Below are 14601 nucleotides of genomic sequence, written 5' to 3'. Positions count from 1 at the left end.
GCATAAGGACAGATGTATAGACCAATGGAATAGAGAGTCTAGAAATAAAATCTGTCATATATGGTCAGTTTATTTTCTACAAGGGTGCTGAGACTGTTCAGTGAAGGAGAGGGTCATCTTTTTAACAAATGTTGCTGGGAAAACTGGATATCCAACGTGTGAAAGGATGGGATCCATACTTTATACCAGATACCAAAAAATTAAAATGGATCAAAGATGTAAACTTAACAGCTAAAACTGTAAAACTCTTAGAAGAAAATGTAGGGGAACATCTTTATGACCCTAGATTTGACAGTGGTTTCTTGAGCATGACACCAAAAACACAGACAATAAAAGAGAAAAATTGATAAATTTTACTTCATCATAATTATGAACTTTTGTGTATCAAAGGAAACTATCAGAGTGAAGAGACAACCTACTGAATAGGAGAAAATATTTGCAAATTATGTATCTGATAACGGGTTAATATTCCAAATATATAGAAGTCTCCCAAAAAACCCAATTCAAAAATTGGGAAAGGATTTGAATAGACATTTCTCCAGAGAAGATATGCAAATGGCCAATAAACCAGTGAAAATGTGTGCAATATCATTAATCATTAGAGAAATGCAAATCAAAAACCACAATGAGATATCTCTTCATACCCATTAGGATGGTGTTATGGACTGAATTGTCTCTCTGAAATTATATGCTGAAACCCTAACCCCCCTGCTTGACTGTATTTGAGATAGGGCCTTTAAGGAGATAATTAAGGTTAAATGAAACCATACGATGGGGCCCTAATCTGACCTTATAAGAAGAGGAAGAGACACCAGAGATCTCTCTCTTTCTGCATGTAGACAGAGGAAAGGCCATGTGAGGACACAATGAGAAGGTGGTTCTCTGTAAGCCAGGAAGAGAGGCCTCCCCAGAAACCAACACTGCTGGCACTATGATCTTGGACTTCTAGCCTCCAGAACTGTGAGAACATAAATTTCTATTGTGTAAGCCATCCAGTCTGTGGTATCTTGTTATGGCAGCTGAGCTGACTAATACAGATATGTATAATCAAAAAAACTGAAAGCAAATGTTTGTGTGGATGTGGAGAAATTAGAACCCTGTGCATTGCTCTTGGAAATATAAAATGCTGCAGCCATTGTAGAAAGCAGTTTGGCATTTTCTCAAAATGGTAAAACACAGAACTAACACATGACCCAGCTATTTGACTCCTAGGTATATATCCAAAAGAATTGAAAAGAGGGAGTTGAACAGATATTTTTATGCCATGTTTATAGCAGCATTATTCATAATAGCCAGAAGGTGGAAACAACACTAGAGTCCATCAGCAGATGACTAGATAAACATAGTAGGTATATACATACAATGGAATATGATTCAACCATATAAAAAATGAAATTTTGATTTCAGCTTTAACATGGATGGACCTTGAGAACATGCTTAGTGATATAAGGCAGACTGAGAAGGATGAATATAGTATGTTTCCACTTATATGAGGTACCTGGAATAGTCAAAGACAAAGTAAAATAGAGGTTACTGGGGACTGCAGGGAGAGGGAAAGGGGTTATTCATTATTTAATGGATAGAGTTTTTGTTGGGAATGATAAAGAAGGTTTTGGTAGAGGTAGTGGTAATAGTTATATAACATTGTGAATATTTAATGCTGATGAGTAGTACACTTAAGAATGGCTAAAATTACAAATATCATATATATTTTACAACACACACAAACTCCTAAAAAATAACCCAGCATTGATTTCATTAGGTAAGTGTTTAGGTATGAGTGGGAATTACTAGGCTCATAGTGACAAATACAAAGTTTCCAAAATTCTTATTTTTGCATGAAAGCTCGAATTTTTCCTGAACGCTACAGACTCATTTTGTTCATTTTCAAGGAAATGTCTGACACAAAACAAAGTCTGAATAACCATAATTTGTTGGCTATTCTTCTAATTAAAAATGGTATTCCATGAAAAAAACAGTTTGGCTCATAATTTTATCGCATGAGTGCTTTAAGACAACTGTTGTAGTTAGTACTGCTGTAACAAATATGCCATAGGCTGGGGAGCTTAAACAACAAATATTTATTTCTCACAGATCCAAGATTAAGGTGCCAACAGATCCCATATCTGGTGAGGGCCTGCTTCCTAGTTTGCAGATGGCCATCTTGTTGTATCCTCACATGGCAGAGAGCAGAGAGAGAAGAAGGAAGCTCTCTTGTGTCTCCTCTCATAAGGGCACTTATCCCACTCATGAGAGCTCTAGTGTCATGACTTATTTTACATCCTAGTACCATCACATTGGGGGTTAGGAATTCAACAAACATTTAGTTCATAACAACAGCCATCATATTTTGATATGCTACAAAAGTGCTTTTCTCCCCCTAATTGTTATAAAAAACACAATGAAATACTCATTTCATATTCAAAACTCATGAAATATTCATCACCTTAACCATTTTTAGGAGTACAGTTCAGTAGTGTTAAGTATATTCACGTTGTTGTGAAATATCTCCAGAATGTTCTCATTTTGCAAAACTAAAGCTTCTGTCCCATTTTGTCACACACAATGAGATGTACTCAAGTGTTGAGATTTCATAAAGTTACTTTTTTTTTTTTGCTTCATCAAGGAACTCTTAAGGTGAAACTGGCATTAAACATTTTTTTTCAAGTACATAGCAGTGAATAATATAACCACTAGTAAGTAAAGTTTGGTGCCACTGACTCAGTTTGCATCAGCAGTTTTATACACCATTGTTTAGTACTATCAGTACAGATGTAAACACAGTGAAGAGAGCAAATAATGTCTAAGTATTGTTGTGAAAATAGTTTTGACCTTGCAGACTTTCTGAAAGGTTCTTGGGAACCCCTCCAAGCATCTACAGACCACACATTGAGAACCACTGATTTAGAGCAGTCTTAAGAAGATCATTTTGGTGGCAGTATAGAGGAGGGAGATTGAAAAAACAAGGAGACCAATTAGTTCAAGTGAAAGAGGAGGAAAGCCTCAATTTGAATAGCAGAGTGAAGATGAAAAGGAAAAGATAGATATAGGCGAAATTTCAGAAGTGAAATTGATTTACAGAATTACAGGTATGTCCTTAGGATAATGAAAATATTGCCTTTGTGCCAGATTTTATCCACTTACTCAATTTATATCATTAACCTAATTACTCATGAAAATTGAAAATTTCCCCAGTACTATAAGAAAAAAAAACAAATATAACTAAATTAATAATGTATCTGGAAGAGAAGAGTAAGCTAGCTAGTCAGTTATCTGCTTCTACTTATTGTTTTAGTTTGAGAATTTATGACCATGTCCTTTATCAACTTCTGAATTTACCCATGTGTTGAACATAGATAGCAATTCATATGTAGATCCGTGTATCATTAGTTTAGGAGAGTTTTAGGGACTAATGCCTTTTCCACTGCTCAGATTCTCAGTAAACAAATAGTACAAATTGGTTTAAACACTTGGTTCTTGATATTTCAGTTTGAAGGCTTTTTTCCCCCTCCTCAAACAGCAGTTCAAATGCTTCGCCTTCAGGAGGTGCACCACTAGTAGGAAGTTATGGATGTACTCCTCATTCATTCCCAAAGTTCCAGCATCCTTCTCACGAACTTTTGAAGGAAAATGGCTTTACCCAACAAGTGTACCACAAGTATCGTAGAAGATGCCTAAGTGGTAAGAGCCTTCCTTTATATAGCTATCTTTAAAATTAAAACATAATTCTAAAAAATTCAAGTTGTGACATTTAATATCAGGTTAAAATAGTCCTTTGTTAAAATTGCCTTAAGTAAATGTGTTCATATATATTCTTTATTCATGTATTTTGTAGCTTAGACACATTAGGAAATAAAGCTTACTATATTCTTGTTACTATTGACAAATGCTTAAATTTGAGCAGTGAGTCAGAAAATGGATTATTTGTTCTTTGTTTAAAAGAAACCCAATTGGGGATTAATATGTTTCAGCTTTCTTTATTTTACGCTATGTAAAACATCTGCTGTTTTGACTTTTTCCAGAGAGAAAACACTTGGGAATTGGCCAGTCTCAAGAAATGAATACCCTCTTTCGTTTCTGGTCCTTTTTCCTCAGAGATCACTTCAATAAAACAATGTATGAGGAATTTAGACAACTTGCTTGGGAAGATGCAAAAGAAAATTACAGGTCAAATATTTTCTCATATTTTTACACTTGGAGGGAATTTTTTAAAAATACTAAAAACTAGTACAGAAGTAGCCTGATTTTGAACTGTGAAAGTACCACGTGATAACTGGGAGAAGGACTGTGTTAGTTTTCTATTGCTGCATAGCAAATTACCCCAGAACGCAGAAGCTTAAAACAACAAACATTTATTAGTTCATAGTTTCTAAGGGTCAAGACTCCAGAAACAGCTTAGCTGGGTGGCTCTGGTTCAGTTCTCTCATAGGATTGCAGTCAAGGTATTGGACAGGGCTGCAGTCTCTGAAGACTTGACTCAGGCTAGAGGATCTTCTTCAAGCTCATTCACTTGGATATTGGCAGGAGGCTTCAGTACCTTGGCACATAGGTCTCCCCATAGGGCATTTCACGATGTGACTTCACCCAGAGTGAATGATCTAAGAAAGGGGGAGAACTTCCAAGATGAACGCTTCGGTGTCTTACTTAACCTGCACTTGAAAGTGACATCACTTCTGCCATATTATAGTGTTCACACAAACCAACCCTGGTATAATGTAGGAGGGGACTACACAGGTTTGTGGGTATCATGTTTGGAACCATGTTAGGGGCTGGTACAAAGGCCAAATGTAATTTGAAAGACAGATTTTTCTCTCTCTTGTCCCTACCATTACAGATTTCCCTTGGATGTGCATATACATCCCCAAATTGTTACGTGCTTAGAGCCAAACCAGTTAAGATTCCTTGAGACAAGAAAAAATAAGGTCTCTCATGATACATCCTGACACACCTGTTCAGTCTCATTTTTTCCTACTACAGTTGACTGTTCAACAATACCAGTTTGAACTGAATGGGTCCACTTATATGCAGAATTTTTTCCATAGTAAATACTTCAGTACTACATAATCCATGGTTGCTTGAATCTGTGGATGAGGAACTGTGGATATGGAGGAAACGTGTATACAGAGGGCCAACTTTTAAGTTAATACTCAGATTTTTAACTGTGGGAGGGTTGGCGCTCCTAACGTGCATGTTGTTCAAGGGTCAACTGTAGTTCTCTAGGCAACCGTGGTACTGAACTACGTGTTCTCCAGATGAACCGAGCTCTCTAGCCTTTAGACATCTGTACATATTCTTACCTCTGCTTATTCTTCTCTTCATCCTCCCTCTGCTTTGCTAACCCTTCTTTTTGTCTAGGTTAGATCTTGCTTCCATGAGGAATGTTCAGGGTAATTTGTGCCAATAGGGCTGAATTGAGAACAGACCAAGAGGATGAGAAGGAACATGAAATGGATTCATGCAAGCTAAGCTATTCATTCTTGGGAAAAGGGAGGAAGGAAGATGAGATGGAAGAAGAAAAAAGATAATTTTCCACTCAATATTTACCTAAATTTACCCTTCTTCAGGTTCTAAAAATGGATTCCTCTTGTAAAGCTCAAATAAGAATCTATTGTTAATCAATATTGTGATCAAGAGGAATACAAGATATGCAAATACATTTCTTTGAAAAAAAATATACATTTGCACTGACTTGTGTAAAAATAAAGCCCATTTAGTTTTCATCTAGAATCTTGATCTTGATCAGGAATGATAAATAAATGGCATGTGTACCTCTTTTTCCCTCTTCTCTGTTCATTACTGACATCTCTAAATCAATCCCAGCATTGTTTAATATTATTCTTGAATTCAGATTTGTAGTCTTTCTTATCACAGCTTTGATAGCTACTGCAAGTTTATCAGAGTTGGCACTGAAGGCAATATTTGCCATTTCTTTCTTTCAAAATTTTTTATTTTATGTTGGGATATAGTTGATTTACAATGTTGTGTTAGTTTCAGGTGTACAGCAAAGTGACTCAGTTATACATATACATATAATCCATTCTTTTTCAGATTCTTTTCCCATAGAGGTTGAGTAGAGTTCCCGGTGCTAGTAGGTCCTTGTTAATTATCTGTTTTATCTACAATAGTGTGTATGTGTTAATCCCAACCTCCTAATTTATCCCTCCCCTCATCGTTTCCCTTTGGAAAACAAACCATAAGTTTGTTTTCAAAGTCTGTGAGCCTGTTTCTGTTTTGTAAATAAGTTCATTTGTATCATCTTTTTAGATTCCACATACAAGTGATATCTATATGATACTTGTCTTTGTCTGACTTCGTATGACAATCTCTAGGTCCATCCATGTTGCTGCAAATGGCATTATTTCATTCTTTTTTTATGGTTGAGTAGCATTCCATTGTATATATGTACCACATCTTCTTTATTCATTCATCTGTCGATGGACATTTAGGTTGCTTCCATGTCTTGGTTAGTGTAAATAGTGCTGCTATGAACGTTGGGGTGCATGTATATTTTCAAATTGTAATTTTCTCCAGATACATGCTCAGGAGTGGGATTGCTGGATCATATGGTAGTTCTATGTTTATTTTTCTAAGGAACCTCCAAACTGTTCTTCATAGTGGCTAATCTAGATTTTCTCATTCAAACTGTGTTTTGCTACCCGTTAGTGGGTTGTGAAATCAGTTTAGTGGTTCTGACTTACTTAAAAAAATAGAAAATATCAGACTGCACTGAACATAGTAAGGTTAATATGTTTTACAATTCATACATAAATACAAATTTAATTATTTACAAAACGTATGTTTTTATGTACACACGTATATATGTGAGTGTTGACTTGGTCACAAGGTAAAATATTTTTCTTACTATTGGACTTAGAAAAGTTTGAAAGCATTTGTTATAATTAATCTCAGCATATTTTGCTATTTATGCAAATAATTTCTGTTTGTTCCTCAGGACTTTCTATAACTTTTCTGATCCCATTTATACCCAAGTCTAGATTGGGAGTTCCTCTTCTTTGTTCCTATGGTATTCTGTGTATGTTTATAATAGCTTAACATACTACCTGATACATAGTAAGTGCTCAATAAATGGTTACTTTTATTAGGAAGAAGATCAGTACTGAATATATCCATTGACTAACATTAGCAGTAGGATGGTTTCAAGAAGAAAGGAGAGAAGTAACGTTAATTACATACACATCTGCAATGTGCCAGCTCTGGTCTAAGTGCTTTACAAATATTATCTATTATTGAAAAGTAGGATATTATTATCCCCATTTTTAGAGAGATGATTATAAGCCTAGAATTCAAATGTAGTTCTTTCCGGTTCTCAGCCTTTTTGTTTTCTACTCATCTAAGCTGTCTCACAGTGATTGGTCAGTGAGTAAATGACAACTGAGAGACTGGTCATTTGCCCCTGCTCTTTACTCCAGCATTTATGATGCATATTTGGATTGTATTATTAGTGTCATATTTTTGATCTTTGGAATTAGTTTCCTAAAAAGTAAGACTAGAAATCCAGATATTGTAGTAGTCAGTTGGCCTTTACCCAAAATCTAAGAATCCTAACATTCCTCTAAAATGTCATTTACTTGATAAAACCTAAAATTTCTCAATCCTGCTTTCCAGAAAGAAAGAAAGAAGCCTAGGCTTCAGCCCCAGAGATTATGATTTCATTGGTTTGGAGTGGAGCCTGGGCGTCAGCATTTTTTTAAAGCTTCCTAGATGGTTCACATAGGTAGTCAAGGTTGAGAACCACTGGTATCAATATAATATGATCCCATAAGAGGAGTATTAAGACAGGTTTGTCATTCTGAACTGTTGTTCCTTTAGTACTCAGTCCCCTTAGCCTCAGTCATACAAGCTCAAGGAATAGTGTCATTTATGGCTACCAAAGGAAAGGGCTCAGGTTAGTGTATGGTTGGTAGTCCTGCATTCCTCTTGCCATCTTACCAAGAAACCTGTTTATTCTTCCAGAGAGACCGTCACTCTCTATCTTGTAAATAAGCTGGTTACAAAGGACATATGCATGGATACACACACACACACGCACACACACACACACACCCTTCTTCCTGTGAATAATGGTTCAGCAGTATTATGATACCAGGAATGAAGAAATATAGCCTCCCCTCCACTGAGGCACCCAGAATGACTTAAGGATTCTACATGAGGGATTTTCTAAATTGCGACATGCTTTCTTTGAATGAGCTGGATGGTCCCTTTACTGCTGTCCATTGACCTTGTCCATGTCCACTCTCATGGGTTCTGCTCATCACCATTAGTTGAAGGTTGAGCCCATGTAGTTTCTTGATCCACTGTCCAAAACTTGTCTCAGGTTCTTTAGGTAGCTGTAAGAAGAAACAAATTTTTCTGATTTATGCAGTGATACAATTCTTTTGGCAAATATCTTTTATTTAATATACTTTATAAGCAGGAAGGCTCTCTTAGGAGACATTTAATTAGGTTTGTCCCTTTATAGTTGAATGGGTCAACCACACCTAGAGTCTGTGGCCCAAGAGTATGGTCTTTATCTTCCTAGAGATTATGTTCGAGTATTTAATACCATGTACTAACACACCATTATAAGCCTTGGTTTGGGAAAAAATCTAAAACATTGCCAGTTTGTCACTAAATCTTTTGAAATACCGGGGAAAAATGCCAGGGAGTTCTTCAGAAATACCAGGGAGAGATCCTGTGTCTGTTCAAAGAAGCCATAGTGTAGTTGTCCAAGGGCTGCCTCTTATTTTGCATATTCCCAGTATACCTCCATGAGATGCTATGCCTGAGTCAACAAAAATAGCAAAGCCAGCTGTAGATTACTAATTACCACTTCAGCTAAAAATCTGCGTACTAAAAATTACATACATTTGAACACTTTTGTTTGAGATTATTTGTGTCATGTTTTCCTGTATCAGTACTGTTAAATATGACTATTTGCATTGTCATAGGAAAAATTTTATTATAAACTTTTTATTTTCTTCCCACAGGTATGGATTAGAATGTCTGTTCAGGTTTTATAGTTATGGACTGGAAAAAAAATTCAGACAAGAAATTTTTAAGGATTTCCAAGAAGAAACCAAAAAAGACTGCGAATCTGGTAAAATAAAACAATAAACTTATTCTATTTGGAAATTGTAAATCTGAGTCTGTCAATAAATAGGGAGTTTGTAACTTTTTTTTAGGGCAGACTATTTAAGACTTTCAGGCCACTATTATGGTTTGTGATGAAGGATAGAGCACCATATAGTACGAAGGTCTTACTTGTGAGATGTTGGAAAATAGCCACTCCGAAGTGTTTCCTTATTTGTATTTTGTCTTTATTCATTTGACACACATGACTACTCACTGATGTTCCATTACATGAAAATTCTATGCAACATGAGCAAGTGTGTTTGGAAAGGTGGAATAGCACAGTGAGTAACAGTGCAGACTCTGGGCTAGATCCGTAAGTCTGAATCCCATTTCCCCTACTTTGTAGCTCTGTGGCCATGGGTAAGTTACTTAACCTTGTTAGAAAAACAAACAAACAAAAAAAACCCCAAAACCTTGTTAGCCCAGTTTACTCATCACTAGTATACCCAAGAGCACCTATATTACAGGGTTGTATATAGTTCAAATTAGTTTAATATACAATAAACCACTTAAATAATACGTGTTACATGGCAAATGCTCAGTAAATGTTAGCTGCCATTATTCATTACAATGTCTTATCTTCAAGATCTAGATAAAGTGTACATAGAAGACATGGTTTAATGCTGGTAGGATCATATCCAATATGAATCATTTTTTAAAGATTCTATATATTTTATCATGTATATTCTTCTTTGTTATTAGGTCAGCTGTATGGATTAGAAAAGTTTTGGGCTTACCTAAAATATTCTCAATCTAAGACACAGTCTATTGACCCCAAACTTCAGGAGTACCTCTGTAGCTTTAAGAAGTTGGAAGACTTCCGTGTTGACGTAAGTTTTAAGTCCTTTCCCCTGTATTATTTTTATTACTCTTATGTTTGAGCTATCAGTGACTTTCTTAAGTTTAATTTTATAATATTTATTTATTTATTTATTTATTTATTTATTTATTTATTTATTTATTTATTTATTTGCGGTACGCGGGCCTCTCACTGCTGTGGCCTCTCCCGTTGCGGAGCACAGACTCCGGACGCGCAGGCTCAGCGGCCATGGCTCACGGGCCCAGCCGCTCTGCAGCATGTGGGATCTTCCCGGACCGGGGCACAAACCCGTGTCCCTTGCATCGGCAGGCGGACTCTCAACCACTGCGCCACCAGGGAAGCCCAGTATGATTTTTATTTTTTAAATTTAATTTTGAAAACTTAACTTTCCAGTTTTGAAATCAAACTTTAAAAGAGGTGCAAAAACAGTATAGCGAATTCCCATATATTCTGTTTACCCAGAGTCCCTAAATGTTAATATCTTACATGACCATGGAGCAATGGTCAGTTCACTTTAATTTTGATATGCATGATAAACATTTTATGGATTTAGTAACTTTTATATGGATATGTTACTCATTTCTCACTAGCAGTTTTTATTTATTTTTATTTTTTTTAAGATTTCTTTATTATTTCTTTATTTTATTTTATTTATTTTTGGCTGTGTCGGGTCTTAGTCACGGCACACGGGATATTCGTTGTGGCACACGGGCTTCTCTCTAGTTGTGGCGTGTGGGTTTTCTCTTCTTTAGTTGTGGTGTGCAGGTTCCAGAGCATGTGGGCTCTGTAGTCTGCAGCACGCAGGCTCTCTAGTTGAGGCACGTGAGCTCAGGAGTTGTGGCATGTGGGCTTAGTTGCCCCACAGCATGTGGGATCTTAGTTCCCTGACCAGAAATTGAACCCACGTCCCCTGCATTTAAGGTAGATTCTTTACCAGTGGACCACCAGGGAAGTCCCCTCACTAGCAGTTTTTAAATTTTTCACTTTTTATGTACTTGTATCCTATAGTTTCCATAACACGTGCTCATGTAACATGGATTTATGGTTCCTCACATAATAAAATTAGGGCAAGAATGTTATGTGCATGTGTAGAGACAGGAGAATAGGGTTTAGACAATTTGATTTCAAGAGGAAAAGGAAAACATTTTAAGAAAAGAAGTGGATGAGCATAATAAGATAAAGGAAAAGGAGAAAGAAGAGAAGAGAGAAATAAGGAAAGAAGAATCAAAAAGAGCAGAAAAGAGAGAGGTGAAAGGAAGGCTAGGTTCATCTCTGCTTAGTATTATAATTAGTTTGTCTTTTGTAGTTTTGTGTAAATAGATTTGATAGCCCAGGGATGGAGTTAATAGAAATGCCTCCATCTCTGGAATTAAAGAGCTGTGTTTCAGACTTCCCTGGTGGTCCAGTGGTTAAGACTCCACACTTTCCAATGCAAGGGGCACACATTCGATCCCTGCTCAGGGAACCAAGATCCCTCATGCCTTGCAGCATGGCCAAAAATTAAAAAAAAAAAAAAAAAAAAAAAAAAGCTATATTTCTAGAGTGGTCCAGCCAGTTCTGTCACAAGATGTCCCTGCTTTATAATACTAGTGATTTTTGCCCTATCTGAACAGAAGCCAAGAATTCAGACCTCTGCTTTTAAATTTGTGTCATGTTTTCCTGTATCAGTGCTGTTAAGTATGACTATTTGCATTTTAAATACTGTGGAAGTTTGGAGAAGAAAGGGGTTAGAGTTATAAATGCTTTGCAACTGACAGAAGTTTCATAAAGAAGGAAAATGTCCTCTCTGAAACATTTTCCCAGAGACAACGAACCCAGCCTTATCCTTATGCCCTACTATTTAGTTCAAGCCCTAAAACATAGGAGTAGCTTAATAAACATGTTAAATGAAAGAATAGACTGATAAGGAGGAAATTTAAGTTTAATACCTTAAATTGCTGTTAAGTTTTCATTATACTAATAAAATCTACTGAAGTGCCGGCAGAGTTTCCCTCTGTTAGAAAAGTCTGGCCTTAGATTTTGAAGGGAGGAAAAAATAGTAAAATCATCACTATGTTGTCTTTCATAATTTGCAGCCCCCTATAGGTGAGGAATTTGGAAGAAAAAGACATTCATCTACTTCTGGTGATGCGAGTAATCGTCACAGACTTCCATCTAATTCCTCTACAAAGTCACCGAGTGCTGCTAAACCTACACCTGACAATCAGCTTCGGGTCCCAACAAACTCTCCCAGAAGGAATACTTCACAGCAGTCCAATGACAATTCACACCAGAACAGTGCTGCCTCAGTCTCAACACATGGTGAACTGCCTGAGAAATAGACTCTTATGAAAGTTGTTTGCCCTTGAAATCAACATTTACATCAGTATTTATTGGGGGAAATCCTCTGATGTTTAATTGTGATAATCAGAAAAAAGAAAAAGGAAGAAAAATGGCAGCATTATTTTCTAGAAAGATAAATTCTAAAAACGTTTTCCCTGATTTCACAAATAAGTTTAATTTTGGTAACCTTTTATAGAGATCCTCTAGTAATATATTTTGGTCTCAAATATATATTTGAAATAATATATTTCGTTTTCAAAGCCATTGTTTATAAGAACAGCATTCCTTAAATATATACAAAAACAACACAAGGAATGCCTAACATTTCAGCTCATACTTCTTAAAGAAGATATAGTATGTTATAGTCATCTATTCTATAGAGCTTTCTTAAAGAATCCAATAACCCCACTGTCAATTCATATTTGAACTTATCAAAAACAAAGGACAATTATGTATATGTTTTTTAAATTCAGAAAAAGAATGTGAAATGATACATTTGCTTTTCTTTTAGATTTATAGTTTAAAGAAAACTTTTTTTTTTTTTTTACAGAAGTAGAAATATATTGCAGTTATATTGAAGTATATGCACTTTGGATGTTGGGTTTTGCCTTTTTCCCCGTTAGTCATACCTCATGATTTCCATAGTTATTGTTGTGTTGGTATGGAATGTTCTGAATTGGCATCAGCCAGTTACATATTAGAAGAGATTTACTTTTTGTGACTATATAAGCCTGCACAAGTAATTGAAAACTGAGTTGGGATTGGTTGGAATACTGTCCTAAATTAGTTAAATCTTGCACTGTTTTGAATGCATTTGCTGTTTGTACATCTGCAGGTGTGTATGTCACAAGTAATCAGATTATCTTCAGTTTAAAAGGAGTACCTTTTTGTGTCATTTACTTTTGTTTTATGCTTATAAAAAGTGTTTTCAAGAAACGAATTAACTTCTAATTTTTATTGCTGTTGCAACTGACGTAAATGATAGTTTCAGTTTTTGTGGGAATTAAAATAAAGCACTTATTCTAAATTATTTGAATTGATTTTTAATTACTTTTGTTTAGAATACAGCTGAAAAGATGTAATTTTCAAATTCTGCTAGTAGAAGACCACTGTAGTGGGTGGGCCAAAAGTTTCGTTCAGTTTTTTCTATAAGATGGATCTAGTAGCACTTAGTTGTCTTTAACTTTATTTGAAACAATTTTGTTAGATTGTATGTGACAGCTGTCAGATCAGCGTGCATTAAAAAAAGACTTACCAAAATTGGTGAATTTTTGTGTAGCCATTTAAATATTGAAGATGGAAGAAAAAACAATATTTTAAGCATATTATGCTTTATTATTTCAAGAAAGGTAAAAATGCAACTGAAACGCACAAAAACATTTGTGCAGTGTGTGAAGGACGAGCTGTGACTGATCAAACATGTCAAAAGTGGTTTGTGAAGTTTCGTGCTGGAGATTTCTTGCTGGATAATGCTCCACGGTTGGGTAGACCAGTTTAAGTTGATAGGGATCAAACCGAAAAAATAATTGAGATCAACATTATACCACGCGGAAGATAGCTGACGTACTCAAAATATCCAAATCAAGTGTTGAAAATCATCTGCACCAGCTTGGTTATGTGAATCGCTTTGATGTTTGGGTTCCACATAGGTTAAGTGAAAAAAACCATCTTGATCATATTTCCTCATGTGAGTCTCTACTGAAACGTAATGAAAATGTTCGTTTTTAAATTGTGACGGGCGATGAAAAGTGGATACTGTACAACAATGTGGAATGGAAAAGATCTTCGGGCAAGCGAAATGCACCACCACCAACCACACCAAAGGCCGGTCTTCATCCAAAGAAGGTGATGTTGTGTATATGGTGGGATTGGAAGGGAGTCCTCTATTATGAGCTCCTTCTGGAAAACAAAACGATTAATTCCAACAAGTACTGCTCCCAATTAGACCAACTGAAAGCGGCACTCGATGAAAAGTGTCCAGAATTAGTCAACAGGAAATACATAATCTTCCATCAGGATAACGCAAGGCTGCATGTCTCTTTGATGACCAGGCAAATATCGTTACAACTTGGGTGGGAAGTTCTGATTCAACCGCCATATTCACCAGACATTGCACCTTCGGATTTCCATTTATTTCAGTCTTTATAAAATTCTCTTAATGGAAAAAATTTCAATTCCCTGGAAGACTGCAAAAGGCATCTGGAACAGTTCTTTGCTCAAAAAGATGAAAAGTTTTGGGAAGATGGAATTACAAAGTTGCCTGAAAAATGGCAGAAGGTTGTGGAACAAAAAGGTGAACACGTTGTTCAATAAAGTTCTTGGTGAAA

General features: G+C 35.9%; 1 protein-coding gene across 5 annotated transcripts in view; it reads left to right on the top strand.

Annotated features, from left to right (window-relative positions):
- LARP1B (La ribonucleoprotein 1B) overlaps window positions 1-13210 on the top strand; it is a 128315-nt gene extending 115105 nt beyond the window's left edge. For all 5 annotated transcript variants that reach the window (XM_033856693.2, XM_019928023.3, XM_033856694.2 and 2 more), the window contains 5 exons: window positions 3521-3681; window positions 4023-4167; window positions 8988-9097; window positions 9835-9962; window positions 12028-13210. In XM_033856693.2, the coding sequence (XP_033712584.1) occupies window positions 3521-3681; window positions 4023-4167; window positions 8988-9097; window positions 9835-9962; window positions 12028-12273 (790 nt within the window). In that variant the 3' untranslated portion in view covers window positions 12274-13210. The remainder of the gene's footprint in view (window positions 1-3520; window positions 3682-4022; window positions 4168-8987; window positions 9098-9834; window positions 9963-12027) is intronic.
- The last annotated feature ends 1391 nt before the right edge of the window (window positions 13211-14601 follow it).

The sequence above is a fragment of the Tursiops truncatus genome, chromosome 5, assembly GCF_011762595.2.
Source record: "Tursiops truncatus isolate mTurTru1 chromosome 5, mTurTru1.mat.Y, whole genome shotgun sequence".
Taxonomy (NCBI): Eukaryota; Metazoa; Chordata; class Mammalia; order Artiodactyla; family Delphinidae; genus Tursiops; species Tursiops truncatus.
Note: the sequence above shows the minus strand (reverse complement) of the source record. Positions and strands in the feature narration are given on the sequence as shown.